This window comes from Glandiceps talaboti, chromosome 14 (assembly GCF_964340395.1).
Source record: "Glandiceps talaboti chromosome 14, keGlaTala1.1, whole genome shotgun sequence".
In the NCBI taxonomy this organism is placed as follows: Eukaryota; Metazoa; Hemichordata; class Enteropneusta; family Spengelidae; genus Glandiceps; species Glandiceps talaboti.
Genome location: NC_135562.1, coordinates 12592361 through 12611451, shown reverse-complemented (window position 1 = coordinate 12611451; position 19091 = coordinate 12592361). Strand labels below are relative to the sequence as shown.

The window sequence follows — 19091 nt, the reverse complement described above, 5'->3', positions numbered from 1 at the left end:
CTCTAAATTCCATTGTTTACACTTGAACGGTCACCCTGTCAAAGTGATAATACGATTAGTTTAGATCGGGCCCTGATTTCATGTTTATTTCGAAAATATGAGATGGGCGATGAGATTATACATTCATATTTACGTCGTAGATCTAGACCAGAGATATCTGTCACGTGACGCACTCCATCATCATAACAAAACAGCGCATTCTCTGAAATCTTGACCAGTACACTGAATACTGCTGGTTTTCGTATCTCAGTGCTTGGCGAATGTGCCAATACAGTTTTCGACAGACCCTTTCATAGCAGTACGTATTTGTTTGCGAGTGTTATCCCAAGTCATCTGTAACATATTTCTTTTAGTAAATGTTGATTAAAGGTCAATTAATTTGCCGAATTCACTAACGATATTTCTTAGATTGTTGTTTTCCTGGTCTACAGACTAAATTTAACAACCCCTTGACTATATATTCCTATCTGTAAGTAAGGAAAGATCGGCATTTTAATATTTCTCTGAGTATAGAGATTAATACATTTGTAGCAGCAGGATTCGTTCGATATTTTCCTAAGAAAACGGTAATCCAGGGCGGCAATCTAAGCAATAATACGTGCTTCTGTGGGTACACACCGTGTATACTACTAGTAGTATATCATATGTACGCATACAAATTAAATGACTTCTGTATTAGAAGCAATATTAGTACATATAAAGTGACAAACAGTAAAAGACTGACCAGTTACCTTTCTCTTAAAATCATACACAATCTAGTTATTATCTAAAACATGCTTTACATGTTGTGCATACTCTGCCTGGTCACTTGTAAGTGATCCCATCATCATCATCATCATCACCACCACCACCATCATCATCATCGTCATCGTCATCATCAGCAGCAGCAGCATCATCATCATCATCGATCATCATCATCATCATCATTATCATCATCATCATCATCATTTTGGTTCTTGAAATGACCCCCCCCCCCCCCAAAAAAAAAAAAAAAAAAAAAAAAAAAAAAAAAGCTTCCAAAGACACCATTCCTATCTTAGCCTCGGAGTTACTCGCCCTATTTATAATATTGCAGTATTCTTTGGAATTTCCATCTACAGATTCATTAGATTCCTTAGTTTTATATGCAAATATTTGTGATAGCCTTTGTATATTTGGTGGATCGGGAGTTTTAATTTCTTTAATTCACACCTTTGCTGGATACAAACTTTATGGAACCATGGTTTGTTCGACTGTATCTTATTACTTCTTCATTTTCTATAAAAAAAATATCTTGTGTTATGCTGACCGACTTTGCAGTATTTATTAAAATCTTACACAAATCTGTAGTCAAGATGTTCATGTCAGCTTGCTAGTTCTAGCGATTTTTTATTGAGGATTTCGATGGCCTTTGCATGCTCATAATATGCATTTTTGAAGACGCCTGTAGCTCAGCTTGCCATTTAGTTTTTAAGTTGATTGAAATTGTCATTTTCAGAGTCACAAGTAGGAATAATCTGAGGGGTGTCAATTGAAGACTCGCCAATAGCAATTGCAATACTAACTTTAATACTAAGATTTACAGGACAGTATACGTCTGAAAGACAGCAATACTAACTTTAATACTAAGAATAACAGGACAGTATACGTCTGAAAGACAGCTATCGAATGAATCAATTTAAAAAAAGTGTAATGAGTGGGAACAAAGATGAGGCGTTTGGATTTGGAGATACTCCAATTATGTCGCTGACATTGACAAGTATCACGAATGGGAAATAACCATTGCAGAGTGAGAGAAAAGATTTGATTTTATTTTATTTTATTTGGCAAAAAATATTCACGAAACAAAAAAACAAAAACGGAAATAACACTACAGCTTTCACAAACAAACAAATACAGCATGGAATACCTTTGCCGAGGATAACACAAAAAAGTTTTAACAACTTATTTCTATTGTGGTCCTCCAGATACCGAAGAAAACAAAGAACATTCGTATCTCTCGCTCTGGTTATATGCATGTGCTTGAACCCGCTGATGGCATATTTTCACCCATCGAAAGATTAGTATGAAACACACGATAATGACCGCATGGAATATAAAACAACACTGCACTTATGGATTGATTCATAGATCCACGGCACAGAAATGTAACCGGGATGTATTTTGAGTACCAGGTTCACCATATCCTGGTGCGTGTACTGCACATGGAAAACATGGAAAATAAGAGTTACAGTTATGCTATATTTGTTGATCAGTAGTTTATATTTGCCACTGTGAACGACATGAACATATCGGATAGCTGCTATGCAGACAGATAGCAACAGAGATGTACTTAGGGATCGGTCAGTTTGGGGGTTGGGTTCTTCCATCCGGCTGACAAAAAGTCATTGACCCCCTATCTGTAAAACCAAACACAGGCTGAATCTTCCCCCCCCCCCCCCCAAGTATTTTTTTGATCGTCACTCAGTGTGGACTGCTTGACCGTCTTGCAAATACTTTATACGATCCCGGAATAGCCTACACAGTAAAAGGTAGGGGAAAAAGCTTGAGATGGGAACATGTACACCCCTCGTGGGGTCCAAGGAGGATTTTTACTCAGTCAATTTTGAGCCTATTCAGACACTTTACAAGACAACGCCAACATGTAAAAAGTAACTACATCGGGTTGAAATATTTTTGAAAATTAGTTTGATAGCATTCTGACAGTAAGAGGTAAGAGGAAGAACGTGAGACTGGGATGTGTCCACCTCATGTGAGGGGTGCTAGGGGCTCTCCCCCTACACGCCCTGGAGGGTTTTTACGTTTAAGTCAATTTTGAGACTATTCATGCACTTTCAGACAGTAACCACCAAGCTTTACAAGACAGCATCGTAAAGACATCAAGTATCAGCAACTATTCTTTATAACTTACATATATAGGGCTGAAAGATGTTCTTAAAAAGTTAAATAAATGGCATCTTTATGTATTATTTGTAGGAGAGATTTGGAATTTTAAGGCAATTTTAGAATACGTTGGCAAACATTTAACATCTTTAAAAGACAATATCATCTCAAATTAGCATAGGGTGAAAAAGTTTAATACCATTATGACAGTAAAAAGGTTGGTGCATCTGATTGTTGGTTGAATGCATGAGTGACCTCTTAGGGTGAGGTAGTCCTTGTGGCTTTTCCCCTGGCAGATCTGGATTTTGTTTTGTTTTTATTAAGGCAACTTTTAGGTTATTCATAGCTTTTGAGCTAATATTTAAAAGCTTCGAAAAGCTAACGTAAATTTAAGTTTTAAATGAGTTTCCCATGTCGCCTATAACATTGGTAGAGGGGCACTGATATTGCATGTACAATAAAGTCACTGGTATGTTGGAAAAATTTAGGTGGCCATACCTAGTGTATAATAGAAACTGGAATCTGAGATGCAGTGATTTGTAGTATCAATAACATATAGTGTCCAAAATAGAAAGTGTATTAATCCCGTCTGAGAAGTTCATACTGAAGAGTAGACAAATGTAGATTAACTTCTTTTATAAACTATCTATTATTAAGATCACCTTTACAAAAAGGTCAAGTTCACTTTTGCCCCAAAGTGCAATATAAGTGAAGCATTGATTGTGAAACAGCCAAGCATTTACATGACATGTTATGTAACTAGTGTGGTAGCTAGTCGTCTGTAAGGTACGCCGTGACGGGGCGCCCTCAACCATCGGCCACAGGAGGCCGGTGAGGGTGAAACGTCACGACGTATCTTACAGTCTAGGTAGCTAGGTAATACATGTATAAGTATACATATATGTATAGTTATGTTTGAACTCTGCCTGAAGTAACATTAAAAGAATTGATGTACGAAACAGGCATAAAAACAAATATTACATGTACCACATTTCAGACAAGGCTATACGCCATTGTAGAAAAGGATTGTTTTCTTCCATCACAATTCAAAACACAATACCCCTTATCCACAATTTTCAAATTGTGTCACATTGATACACATTGAGAGACATTTTGTAGGGATTATTTAATGTAAATAAATAAAACAAACTACTCGAAACAAAACCTTTCTGAACAGTCCGAGAGTAGTTTTATTGATACCTAGCTTTACCCACAATCGAAGGATTCATTCCTCTAATAGGGAAACTTGATAATCAAACAATTTTAGCATAACACATGCAGATACATGCAGAGAACTACAGAGTCATATTCTAGAATGCTATCGTATCGTTGTTGTACTGATCGAAATGTTATACATTGAATTGATAGGATATTATTAAATATGATGCTTTTACTAAATTATCTACTTTTAAAGACAAGTCAAACATGCATTGTGATTGATTTATTGACATCTATCTAATCTTGACAATTCTGTTCATCAGAATTATCACCGCAGTCATCATAACCATCGCAAACATAGCTGGCTGTTGTACACTTGCCGTTGTCACATTTGAACTGTGCCTCCGAACAAACTACAGAGAAACATATGGAAAAAATAACTGTTAATAATGTCATATTGAACACGATTTAGTTATGATATTTTATTAAAATTGGATGATTTCAAATTAACTTGGTGATTGATTGATGACTTATATGGGTGACAATAAGCGTCATTTATAGAAGTCGTATATATGGTCATACGTACAGCGGAAGGAACCATAATTGAATGTGTATGGAAACGAAGTATTATGTCCCATAAAGCAGATTGGTATGCTTCATAAGGGACTGGTAATTTTCTAGGTGGGTGTTAGCAGTGTACAACCGACATTTGTAATAATTACCGAAATTTGTAATAAACCGACATTTGTAATGAAATTGCCATGAGCAGGGATAGATGGGATCTTTTCATCTGTTCAACAAAATGACAGTGGCTCCACTCCCTGTAAAGTTATCAAATGGCAGTGATCCCACCCCCTGTAAAAATGAAACCAATTTGACCTACCTATCACCACACTTCTAATTTTAAAACATAAGGTGAGTCCCTATCAAGCCATTAACCCCGTTGGCCGAGGAAACTGACCAGTTTCTAATGAAAACAAGTCCTTCCATGTGTTTGAAACGTAGAAGAATGGAAATGTCAAATCCCTGAGAAGTTTAAAACAAATATGAACGTACCACAATCAGCCTCATCAGACATATCTCCACAACCATCATAACCATTACAACGTTCATAACTTTCAACACATCTGGTGTTGGCACATGGAAAGTGGTAGGCTCGACATTCTACAATAAAAAGTGACGTTATATAACGAAATGTAAACAAACACATATCTTGCAAACCTTTGTAAAATGTAATGAGAAATAGGATTTTATTTTTTTAATTGTTGCTTAGCTTACGTTTATAAAGTTCGTATTTATTATTCATTGTTTTTTTAAAAAGAAACTATAAAATAAGAAAAATCTGTGAAAGTGATATGATAAGAAAAGATACGTGATCGTGAGTATTGTTATCATTAATTTACAGTTGATCTGGTGACATGCCTTCGATATGTATGTATGTATGTATGTATGTATGTATGTATGTATGTATGTATGCATACAAGTAATAAATGGCGACCGTCATTCCTTTCCATGATTGGTCAATACGCTCATTTGTAATTGTCAGTCTAACTTTAACGCCCACGTACGCCGGAGTACAGGTACGTATGTATGTATGTATGTATGCATGTATGTATGTATGTATGTATGTATGTATGCAGTTAGATAGGCATTCAGTCATTCATTCATTCATTCATCTATTCATTCTTAATTTTATGTATCTCTATCTATCTATCTATCTATCTATCTATCTATCTATTTATTTATTTATTTATTTATTTGATGATGTTGTTGTTGTTGTTGTTGTTGTTGTTGTTGTTGTTGTTGTTGTTACATATTTGTACTTTATTATGTGATAATTTCAAATAATGAGAATGAGATTGTATGATGAAAGCGCATCTATACAAACGTTCTGGACTGGAGTGATGGAGACCTGACGAAGCTATGGTGAGCTGATTAAAAAATGCGATGCCATACGAAATTAAATTCGAGAATGAGATTATATAAAACAATTGTTGTATTCATTGGAATATTAAGATATCTGTTTAAGGTAATTTAGAAGTTTTAGGGATATATTATTTATTTGATATCCAGACATATGTTGTGAGTGTACCATATAAAATAGAAAAGCTTATTGAATTAAAGTGCGAATCTAAAAATATCCTACCACAGTTCAGTTCATCACTCATGTCCCTGCAATCTTCATTACCGTCACATTCTATTCCCCCTTCTCTTTTTGGAGAAATAACGACTTTCTCTCCATCTGTGCAAGTGTATTCCTCTAAAAAAAACATGTAAAAAATATATACTGCAAAACGTTTTTTGTCATTCATACTCTGACTAAGGGTAATTTTACTTGTTACTTTCTGATATATGGTAATATAATTTTCTAAAAAGTGTCATTTTAATAAACAAACCCTTGTCAGGTATTTATTTCATGATTTCATTATTCCTAAATATACACGACTGTCTTGTCATTGTTTAGGATAGTAACATCCGCGAGAATACGGCGGAAAGTAACATCTATGTTATTTGCTGTGCAACTGGAGAAATTGATGTTACCCAGGGAAATACACGGAAAAGCGAAACTTCGTCGTTTTAATTTATTCAAATATTTTATATTATTGTTATCAATAATTAAATTGACTGCATATATTTTCTCACCACAGTCCTTTTCATCTGAATTATCACCGCAATCATCGTAACCGCTACATTTTTGGTAGTTATATATACATAGTCCATTGTCACATCGCCATTTGCTTTCAATTAACGTTGCCTCACATGCTGGTGCGTGTAAGAAGGGGAGTAAAATCATCAATGAATTACATCAAGCAAGTTGTAAGAACGGTATCTTCAGTAAAGTGAATTGAAATGTGATGGAATGATGGCATATTATTTTTCAGCATGTATGATGTTTGGATGGTTCAATGGAGAAAGATTTAACTTCTGACGAATGGAAATGCAAGATTATGAGTGTAAGGTTTGTACCTCTTTGCAAAAATGAAACAAAACAGCCCTGGCCAAGTCATACTTTTGCAGGAATTTAAATGTGTTTAAATTTTTCATACTTGAAACCAGTGTGAATCGTAAACACGTCTAAAATCCATAATGGTATTTTTATTTATTTTACATCGTGTACATCATTATCATATTATAATCATAGGAGACAGGAATACGTACGACAATTGGCTTCATCACTGTGGTCTCCACAATTAAAATATCCATTACAAGAATAATCCCCTGGACTCAATTTCTCGCCATCATCACAGACATACCATTCTATGAATATGATAATGATAAGATTGTAGAGTTTTGGTGTGTACTAAGAGAGCTACTGAATGCATAGAAAGTAAAACGTCTCACATTACAGTTGAGTTGTTAATGTAATCTATAGTTGCTATCTGTACAACTATTAAATCTCTATTAATTCAGATGAAATCTTTTCATTTCTTCATTATTCTTTTGTTTATTACACTCATTAGGATATGCTAATATTACACATCTCCTATATGTGCTGATCTGCCTAGTCCAATATTCTATCATAAATTATGGTCTAATAAAAAGTGAATTGAAAAGTTATCTGGAAAATAAGTGAAATTGGCATTGTTGACAAAAAATATGCATTTGTTTAAGAGTTTTGATAATGAAACAGTTTCGTATGTATTTGTACTTGATAGACCAAGTCTAATGACAACATTCAAACAATTGTTTTTAAAAATTTGCAATGGTAAGAACAGGAAATGGTCTGTAAACAAACTCTGTACACACAAGTAACCACAAACGCCAATATGGGGAAGAGACAGACACTGAAAGTATATTCAAATAAATGAAAGTATATATAGGTAATCGTGAACACCGAAATAGAGAACAGACGGAACTGACAAAGCGAATGTCTGTCTTCATTAAAATAGATACCAACTGTTCATCCATATTACCACTTTGAAATATTTGATCACTAACAGTAAACTTCATTTTCTTACCACAGTCCTGTTCATCACTATTATCACCACAATCGTCCCTCAGATCACACCTGTTGTACTTCGGAGTACAAAGACCACTATCACATTTGAATTGATTTTCATCACAATCTGACAAAATATGATAAGTCAAGCAATAATAAAGACATTCATGATAATAAATACAACGTATATAGAATCATATGAAAAGGGTTTTCTGGATCATTACTCACTTCACCCAAAGGCACATGTAATATTCCACATTAATATTTCCAATAGCTTTGATAGGAACAGGGAATATATAAATACAAAACCATCGATTTCTATAATGGCGTAGGAATTCAAAGATAGTTTCTCTCTTTAATCACTAACCGCAATATATTTCGTCGGAATGATCGTCACAATTGAAGTAACCATCACATTCAGAATCCCAGTAGACGCTTTCACCATTATCACATGTAAAGCCAGCTAGTAACAAAGGAAACGGGTAAACACAATCATATCGTTAATGGAAAGAAGATTGAAGCTGACTGAACGTCCCTAAGCTTGGCATAGTGAGGTTTTCTCAGTGGATAAGCTATCGACATACTGTATAAACTGAAATGCTGTACGTTTTGAAAATACCTATTCATTTGTTACTGTTTAGCACATTTTCGTCGCTCTTCACATTATCTTCCATATAGTAAGAACAACGTTGAGAATATACTTTGCTTGCTGTGTGACTTAGCTTAGATGGAAGACGGACATTTTCTAGTTGTTTGCTCTTTTCTTGAACACTTCAGAGCAAACAATATTCCAAGAGTTTATTTTGAGCCACCTAGTGAACATAAATTCATTGGTTCAGTGACATCTCATGATATTTATTTTATAAAACGCTAGCTTTTTACAGATTTCATGCAATTAAACTCTGCAAGAAAATGCGTGACAATATTGAGTCTTGTACATATCTATGTTTTTTACTTGTCATGTATCTAATGTTTGCTTAAAGATCACTGTACATGTTCGACATGACTGCATTTCTTAGGTTTAGGTATTACTAATTATGTTGAGTCAACTGTTTCAAGAAATATCTTAATTCTGATGCTTTGACCCAGTGTACATCTGGCCTCTTGTGGACAATGTTTACTGATTGTAATAAATCTATGTAAGAGAGGTCGTGCAATGTAGGATCGGTATCCTCTCTGTGCCCTCATGATCAATGCATGGTAAATAATTGCTAATTGTGCTGATATACTTTTGTTGCTGGTGGTGGTGGTGGTGGTAGTGGTGGTGAATCAATACAGTAAAGCGAGTATTTTAAGAAACGAAATATTAACTCAGAAACAACTGCATGAATTTAAAGAACTGAGAATTGCTTCCAATTCAATTCACCTATGAAATATGTATTAAAAGATACTTCTATTTTCCACAAACTCACCACATAAAGTTGTGTCTTCATCCGAGCCATCTCCACAGTCATTACTACCATCGCAACGATAGTAACTACCAATACAGGTTCCATCACCACATTCAAATTGATAACGATTGCATGCTGCAATATTGCACCAAATTACAAATAATCAGTTCCATTTCATAGAGACAAATTTTGATACACTTCGCAGGTTGTGAATAATTAAGAGTTTGAAATAAGGGTGCAAGGACAAGGGTTGCTATATATATGTTCTATAATATTTGTTCAAGAATACAAGAACACAATAGCCATCACCACAATGTACATAACGTAGAGACGATCCGTTAAGAAATATTAGCTTAAGATTAGAAGATGTAACATGTAACATAAGATTCTTTTCATTACTAGACAATAAAATAAAGTTGTGTTGATGAGACATTTTACACAATTATCTTCGACATCACACTTATAATAATCATCGATACAAATGCTATTGTCACATATAAATTTCCCGTCTTCTTCATTGCAAGCTAGACATTCAAAGAAATTGTCCAAATAAATGTGTAACATATCCTATACCGTTTAAGAATTCAAAATCAATTATTCACTTGTAATTATGGCGTTATTTCCATATCAAATAATTTACTGTTACAGTTATTCCCAAAAAAAATCAATTGGATTATCTCCTCTAAACAATGTCAATACTAAGACCTCTGGTTAACTATTACTTTTGAGTTTTCATGCTCAATAGTATTTACAAAGTTCATAAGAATAAATGAAAAGAAGACCATTAGCTTACGACAGTTCATTTCGTCGGTCCCACTTTCACAATCTTTGTAACCATCGCAACGAGAATATTCATTAACACAATAGCCATCACCACAATCAAACCTTGGTTCCTCACAAGCTAGTAAGATATCAATGGAAAAGAATGTAGAGAAGCTACTTGTAAGATATGGTCGTTGATGATGTACAGTTTCATTGAGCAAGGATACAAACATATTGATTGTTTTAAAACTGCCATGTTCACTGAAATACATCACATGGTGTCCTGTTATCGACATATTTAATCTGGCTTGAGTACATGTTGTTCTTCAGAATTAACTCGTGAAAGTAAGTTCATTTTGGAGCTGGTACCAGCATTTTATTTTAGCTGAATAAACTGAATACAGTTATAGTAAGCATATATGTCTATGTCATCTAACTTTACTATCAAACAAATATTCAAAGTTATAATTACAGTGTACAGCAGTTTAGATGAATAATCACTTACGACAGTCCAATTCATCAGCTCCATTTTCACATTGACGGTAGCCATCACAACGGTACCGAGAACGTACACATGATCCATCACCACAATCAAGTTCACAAGCTTTAATCAGAAAGAAAGCAAAATGTGATATTCAAAACATATCTCAGCCAGTCCTGTCACTTTGTTATACAAGCACTAGTTTAACACGTCTTTACAATTTACGTACAACAGGTAATTATTTGTCCTATATGCTGTTCCCTATGGCTATATTACTAAGTGCAAATAATTTTTTTCTCATAAGTCATCTTAAGTCTGTTCATTAGACCCACAAATAAATAGTAAATGTATTCTTGACAGTTGATGGTTTGAGGATTAACTCAATATTGGTGAAAATTAGCCCATATTTGGCGAATACCGATGCCATTTGCCGACATATAAACCTACTTTCATATACCTAAGTACGTTTTTACACCATTAAATGATAATGAATGCCAAACGCCCAAGCTGTTAAAAGGTGTTGTTTACTGTGCCTATTCTGTTGCACATACGTTTGGGGTACTTAAAAGCAAGAGTTTGACACTACAATTCAATAGTTTCATGTTTTACAAGCACCATGCGTAATTCCATGGTATATCTTAGTTTTATCTATTCTCTTCTACCGATTTGCTCATCTTTCTGCCCATTACTGCTTTGTAAACATTCCTTGAAGTGGGATCCCCTGGCATGCACAGGTGACCTGTACGACTGTGCGCTTTATCATGGCTTTAGCAGGAAACTAGAATGTTAAACTTTGAAATATGAATTAAAAACACAATATATGCACTCACGGCAGTTTTCTTCATCACTTTGATCAGGACAGTCATTGTGATTATCACAGAAGGCAAACAAAGGAATGCATTCTCCACTATTGCATCGTACTTCGAAGGAATTCTGACATGGTATATTTTCTAAAAGAAACATATACAAAAATGTCAATTGAGTACTTTCTACGTGGAAAAATAACAAATCGTATGAATGTCGTGGACATCGCCCTCTTTTGACATATAAAAATGTTTCTAACTTAAAAAGCACTTTTGAAAACATTTGTTCTGTTATAACCGATCACAGAATAACCAATTGATAATATATCAACCCGATAATGTAATAAATGTTTACCAGTAATATTGGAAATACGTTAACATGTATATTAATCCAAAAGAGTACAGCTGTTATAAGTTGTTACTCGAAGTTTCACGCTTTCTCTGCGAACATCTGACGATTGATAAAATTGGGATTGTTAAGACTAATTCAGATTTTTTGTTCAATAGGCTTTTTTAGTTGGAACACATAGACATTCACAAAAAGCAATGTAGTCAATATATATATATATATATATATATATATATATATATATATATATATATATATATATATATATATATATATTCAAAACACAAAATTGCCCCTTACTGATAATAAACCTTGATTGATTTGCCAATGCTTGAAATGCCAGTCACGTCATTTAGACTATGGGTAAATAAGAATTGGGGTTTGCAAACAACAAATAACGATCAATCACGTGGAACAAACATATTAGTTTTAGAGTAAAATACACACAATTATTCCAAGTAATTAGGACCTAGCCCTTAACAACAGTAATTAATATTTATAATGCATGTAACAAGTTGTGTGTATGAACTTTGGAAATAGGAACAGCAGTGATGGAGTCAAGTGTAGCACCATTCCAATACTAAAGACAGATACTCAGATCAGTCAAAACCACCCCTTTTACTACAGTCAAACGCTATTGTGTCTTTTTTGTAATATACAACTATTGATCAGTTCTCAAATAACTGCCAATGTCTAAAACTGACAGCATAACAACACCATTTCCTTAGCAACTGATGTAATTTGCAGTCACCTGCAATATCAACAAATAATATGATGAAGAGATTTCAAAAAAATGAACCCAAACTCACAGAGCATTCAAAACCACGACCTTAGCAACAACTGCTTTAAGGTTAGTGTAATTCATGATAACAATGACAACGGGATAAATCTGACTGAGTATTCCAAACAATAAGAAAAGTACGCTTACGATACTGATCCCTCTCCCATAGCAAACAGAGAAACTATAATGACAGCAGTGAACCATCGTCGACTATGTATGTCTTCCAAAGACAAACATAAATGTCTGCCAACGAGGACCTCACCCATAACGACGGCCAAATGGCGAAAACTGTTCATACGAACAAGAGTGATAGGAAGTCTATATTAGAGAATGAGCATTTGATATCAAGTTGCCAAAAATACCCCAAAAAGTTATATTGCATCTTACGGTTAGAACATTTTGGCGTCTGTGCCATTGCTTGTGGCTTTATGTTTACATAACTGTACCGGTATATTTTCCATGTAGTATTGTGGCATGCAAATACACACCATGGTTGTGTTTTGAAAGTACCAACATCATCACGAGCAAGGACGTACTCTAGTGTCATACTTACCTCTATCACAGTCCACTTCATCGGAGTTATCTCCACAATCATCGTCCCCATTACAAAGATCCTTCTCTGGTATCAAAACCCCATTGTCACAGGGTATCAATACTGTAACATCAAACGGAATTTAGTTAACAGTTGTACATTTAATTTTGCATCAAGAGATCAAATTAACAACAGAATGACTGTTAGGAAATAATTTCTATGAAATACACACTCATACACTGTCGCAGACACACTCGCACACACACACACACACACACACACACACACACACACAAACACTGTCACACACATACATACACATATTATTGAGGTACTGAGGTATCATTTTATCAACACCAATCATAAAGCATAATTATGCAAGTTAATATTATAGTCGTAATTAGTACAACTTGTATTGGACAGAAATAAGTTTGACACTTTTCTTTAAAACTGTTGTTTTTTTCTTCTCATAAACTCACCACAGCTATCTTCGTCACTCCAGTCACCACAGTCGTTGTAACCATCACAGATAGTATATTCCCATATACATCTACCATTAGCACACTTACTTTGCATTGGTTTATCACAGGCTTTATGAGGGCAAACAGTGAATTAAATGAATTACTATTGAATTACAAGGGAAAACGCTGATCTTAATTATCTTTTGGATACTATATGCTAAATATTTAAATGTAGTGTTCTAGTATTTATCTTTGCGCAAAGCAGCAACTGAAAATGTTTAATAACGTGCACCTAATACTGTATTACATCACCTGTGGGTAACCGTTTCTTTTGTAGCTGTACACACAACAATAAAAATAAATTGATTTTGGGTCCCCACCCAAAAATCAGAGACCTTAACGACGATCACAATTTCAACATATTTCTATACTTCTTATTGATGACGGCGATCACTGATTATCCTGTAAAATATCTAATTATTGGCATTCTAACAGTAAGTTCAGTGAATATATTGTGATTGGCTGATTGAAAATTATATCCCAGATATAATTAGTCCAGTTTTAGCATATGGTAAGAGATTCAAAAGCGAGCTTTGACGCAAGATGTAAGCTTGCGAGTACACCACGTACAAATATTGCCCACTAATTAACAGATACGATAAGTTATAACAAATAATGAAACTATCAAAGCATGGTAGACACAGTAAAGTAGTGTTACTCATAAACAATACAAACAAGTACTCCTTTTGTTATCCATGTGTCCACGTTTCTGGATGACATGCAACAAATGTGCCTTATCACTGAATGTGTTAGGATGAAATCGTATAGTACATAATACATGTTAAACTTTGTCATTAGTACCTAAATGAAAACGCTTACCACAATCCATTTCATCGCTGCCATCTATACAATCTGTATCTCCATCACAAACGTGAGATTTGGGTACTCTTAATTGTCCAGGACACTCAACTAAAAGAAATAGGTTACTTTTAATTATTATTGTCGTCTGTGTGTGGTTATTTACAAAATACATATCGTTTGTATAGGTTACAAACGCGCGCGCGCACACACACACACACACACACACACACACACACACACACACACACATGCGTTACAGATTATTTTTAGTGTGTTGCACTCGTGTTGAAACATACTGTCTTGCAAGTATTAAACGAGTCGCCTATATATGTCCCTGCTACGATCAAACCTGGAATATTATATTGCACTAGTGTATGGAACCCTTTCATTAAAGTGTGCAAAATTTAATCGTAAAGATTGAACTCGAAGCAGTCGATTTGTTATTGTAAATTATACGAGGGAAGCCGATGTTTCTGATATGGAAAGGAAACTACACTGACCTCATCCTGCAAATCACAGAACAGTGAGCAGGCTAAAGTTCCTGTATAAAGCTACCCATAATGTGACTGCTTTTCGAGGTGATACATTACCATAATTCGAAACACGTTCTATTATGGTATATTTTTCTTAAGTTCTATATTAAAAACATCTAAAATAGGAGAGAACCTGATTAAATGATGTAAATTATTCAATAAAACTGCATTTTAAAATGAGAATGCTCGCTTGTCATAATCAGCCTTAACGTTAGGTATGTGTATATTATCGTTACTAGTCTTGTGACTATGGCACGAATTCAATAATTTAAGAAATGGGGTAAGATCGCAAAGAGCAGTACACATGATGGTAGATTTATACATTACAATTATCAGTTGACGTTTCCATCTTCCCTGAAGAGTACTCCAGCCTAAGTGATAGTATTCCCATGTATTTGTATCACGTGATACTCCTATAACAATAAACGACCAGCTACTTTGTGTAAAGGATTGACAGTATTCAAATTTCTTTGGTTTACCATACACCAGATATTCGCTGCCTAGTCAACATGGGTGAGGACAAGGAGTGTTAAACATCACTTTCTTTTGTTTGAAGGGAAGAAAGTGGAGAATTCTGGAGAGCAGACAATTATCCCCAGTATCATGCAATGCTATTCCCCTTTACTACTGTGAGACCTGCTCTCCTCTTCTCACACTACAAATAACAGTTTATTCACTGCATTTCACTATGTTATGAAATTACTTTACAATGGTGGTAGTGGTGGGATGTAATGACGGTTTGATTTTGAACCAGTGGCAGTGGTGGCATCATGCCAAATATAAAAATATAAGGCAAAGATAAATAAAAAAAATAAGGAGTGAATGTAAAATGTAACCTCCCAATTTCCATTTTCTAAAATATGGTCCTCCCCACCTCCACCGTCCCCCATGGACCAGTTGGTAAAATGTGACCTCACAATTCCCCTCTAGTTGACCAAGGTTCGATGACAAGAATTTGACATCAATCTCACAGATCATGCAGAGTATTGGTCAGATCTAAAGTAAGCCGCCAGTGTTACGCCTGTGTCGATAGCAGCTGAGGTACATCTAATCAATTAAAGTATTAGATTACACAACTATCTATCCGTCATCCTCGTGACACAATGATTACACTCTATATAACTATTTTTTAACTATCACTCACATGTACTTTCTTCATAGTCCTCACAGTTTCCCTCATCAGCCTTATTTAGACACTGGGGATAACCATCACATTTATATGACATTGGTATCATTCGTCCAAATTCACATTCAAAGCGAGGTCCTACTTAAATAGAAAGTTTATGTATTATATTTTTAATTTGGTTAAAATTAATTTTTAAATCACAGCTGCTGTAATGTACCTTGCAAAATATCAATAAACACATAAATAAAGTTGTACAATTATGGCAAAAACCAAACATATCTGAGATCACGACACACATTTTTGAAATAAATGTTCAAAATATATATAAACACTGTAACATTTTAGAATCCATTATGGCTTTCGAATACCATGAGATGTGAACACCATTATAATTATTGTTATAATCAATTCAGAACTAGTTCCCGTATGGCAAATTTTTCAAAAAAATGAATAACCTTGATTTTCAAGTAAATTGGCCTCTGAGACATATTCCTACATAACTAGTTGCATTATTAGTTTCAAGTATTCTGTCATGAACGACAAATAGGTTGAGACTTACCGCAAGTAAGTTCATCTGCACCATCAGGGCAATCGGGTAATCCATCACAGATGTGAAACTCAAGAACACAAGTCAATCCATCAGAACAGGCAAATTCTGATGGATAACATTCTGAAAATAATAATTACCGGTGTCTATTACCATCGATGAAAACAATTACAAGAAATGTACATTAAACAGATATGATTACAATCAAATGATAAATATTTATATTTTCTGGATAATTACACATGTAAAATGTGTAAAGTATAGCTAATGATAATTCTTTGCCATAATTATAGTGGAAATTATCTTTACATGTCATTTATATAACATTTGCATAATTTCTTCCTTTTATCATCATTTCAACTGTCGAAATTCTTCCCTATATCAAAAACTGTTATCTTACCCATCACACTTGTGTTTCTTTTGTCATTTGAAATTAGTTATTCACAAATTATAATTTCTTGTGTGTTCATTTTATCGCAATATTTAAAAATCATATGATTATGGCTGTTAATTGTAAAAACATAATGTGAACAAAATTTTTGCAGAAAAGAGAATTTGATAGTGTGCACACATTCACAATACTTTTGAAATAATTATATCATGTATTTAGTACCTATGGTTACTAGTTATCTCTTTCACTTATTTATTTTGGAAAATATTGCTTCAGCTGAATAAGAGCCAATTAAATATACACCTACGTTCTCAGTATGTAAGAAGCATGGAAACCATTGCTAATATAAACATGTATTTACCTTGTACGGGTGCTACACATGTCTTTCCACAGTCTGTATCACAGCATTTATGATCAGAAGGACACTCGGCATCACTTATACACTTGATGTTACATGAATCAACAGATCTGCTCCATGGACACTGCCCTGGCTTTAAATCTAAATGGGGACAAATTACATGCAGTGAAGTCTTTACTACCAAAAAACTGAGATGTTGATTGCCTAATAAGCAATGTGATCACATATGGTGTATTATAGTAGAACTGTAACACATTTTGATTCAGCTATAACGTCAAAATTTCCCTTTCCCCATTCCCTTTCCCCCTTTCTGTCTTTCTTTCTGTCTGTCTGTCTGTCTGTCTGTCTGTCTGTCTGTCTGTCTGTCTGTCTCTGTGTGTATCTGTATCTGTATGTATGTATGTATGTATGTATGTATGTATGTATGTATGCATGCATGCATGCATGTATGTACGTACATACGTACGTACGTATGTATGTATGTATGTATGTATGTATGTATGTATGTATGTCTGGCTGTCTGGCAGGCTTTCTGGTTGGCTGGTTGGCTATCTGTCTGTCCGTCTCGCTTACATTATACTGAAACATTTTTGATAGACATGCAATGTACTGTATCATGTCAATATTAATTTGATAATTTCTTCGTTTCAAAATGTTGGCTTTTTAAAATTATAATAAATGTTGTTTTAAGGTACCAATACATGTAACTACATGTACATATGATGTATGTCTATGAATGTTCTCAATCATCAAGGTATGAAGTTGGTAACGACGTATTATGATTATAATCTATCCTACTGGACTTGCTGTTGTTTCGTATTCGAATGAAAACAGTTTCACGTCCTATCCTGGACGCTTCTTCATTTCCACTGATGATATGATGACAGATACTTGGTGTCACCTGACGGAGTAGAATTGTCATGTGATGAGATGAAAAACATCGAGGAATTTTCCTAATCTCAGTGTTGTATGCACCCAGAAGCGCCAAGGATAGGGCGTGAACCTGTTGCCATTAAAAAAAACCTGGCTAGATTACTTTTGGAAAACAAATTATAAAATAAATTTACTGCGCAGCATGTATGAAAATATGATTTATTTGGTAAGTAAACAACTATTAAACTAACTATTTGTATATCACGGCCCAGGCATTAAAACCCTACCTTTGCAGATTGGTGGATCTCTGTTTGGAGGAGTGAAGGTTCTCGCAATAACGTTACCATATGGTGTAATGCATGCACATATTCCATGTGAACATTGCATGCTTTCAAAGCGTCCGTCTTTATGACATTTAAGATCCACATTAGCGAATATATAGTCCATTTCTTCAGCGCGTACAGATTCCAACATTGCTCGTAACTCATGGCAATGTCGTGGTACTTCGTCTTTGCCAATAGTATTGCCATTTAGAAGGAACAAAGAAAGGTTCATGTATTAATAGTTAGCAGAATAGTTATTAGGTATTCCAGTAGATACAGTGTTTTTGTATCGTTCATTGCAGCTTCTCGGTTGACTGTGTCTGTCAGCTCTCTTAACTTGGTCTGCTTGACTCATTCTATATGTCTTGCTATTGCTTTGTTACATTAAAGTATATAACTCACCTATACTGTTGGCATGGGAGAGACCCCAGAAGGCATAAATGATAACCACACTAAACCACCACACCATAACCATTTTCGTGGATATAGTATACGTAGTTTGTCAAAGCCAAATTTGAAATGACTTTAGAATCTGTTCACAGCAGTATTTATCCGTTCA

The 19091-nt window shown here is 34.6% G+C and overlaps 1 protein-coding gene across 1 annotated transcript; it reads right to left on the bottom strand.

Annotated features, from left to right (window-relative positions):
• Window positions 1-4028: 4028 nt before the first annotated feature.
• On the bottom strand, window positions 4029-19091 carry LOC144445657 (uncharacterized). Its single transcript, XM_078135284.1, has 19 exons — window positions 18935-19091; window positions 18497-18718; window positions 17340-17477; window positions 16600-16710; window positions 16059-16178; window positions 14400-14489; window positions 13539-13649; window positions 13081-13182; window positions 11425-11544; window positions 10619-10717; window positions 10145-10252; window positions 9373-9486; window positions 8328-8423; window positions 7980-8087; window positions 7180-7278; window positions 6664-6783; window positions 6167-6280; window positions 5077-5184; window positions 4029-4433 (listed from the first exon to the last, which is right to left on the bottom strand). The coding sequence occupies exons 1-19, from the start codon at window positions 19005-19007 to the stop codon at window positions 4318-4320; spliced, it is 2169 nt and encodes a 722-aa protein (XP_077991410.1). The 5' UTR covers window positions 19008-19091; the 3' UTR covers window positions 4029-4317.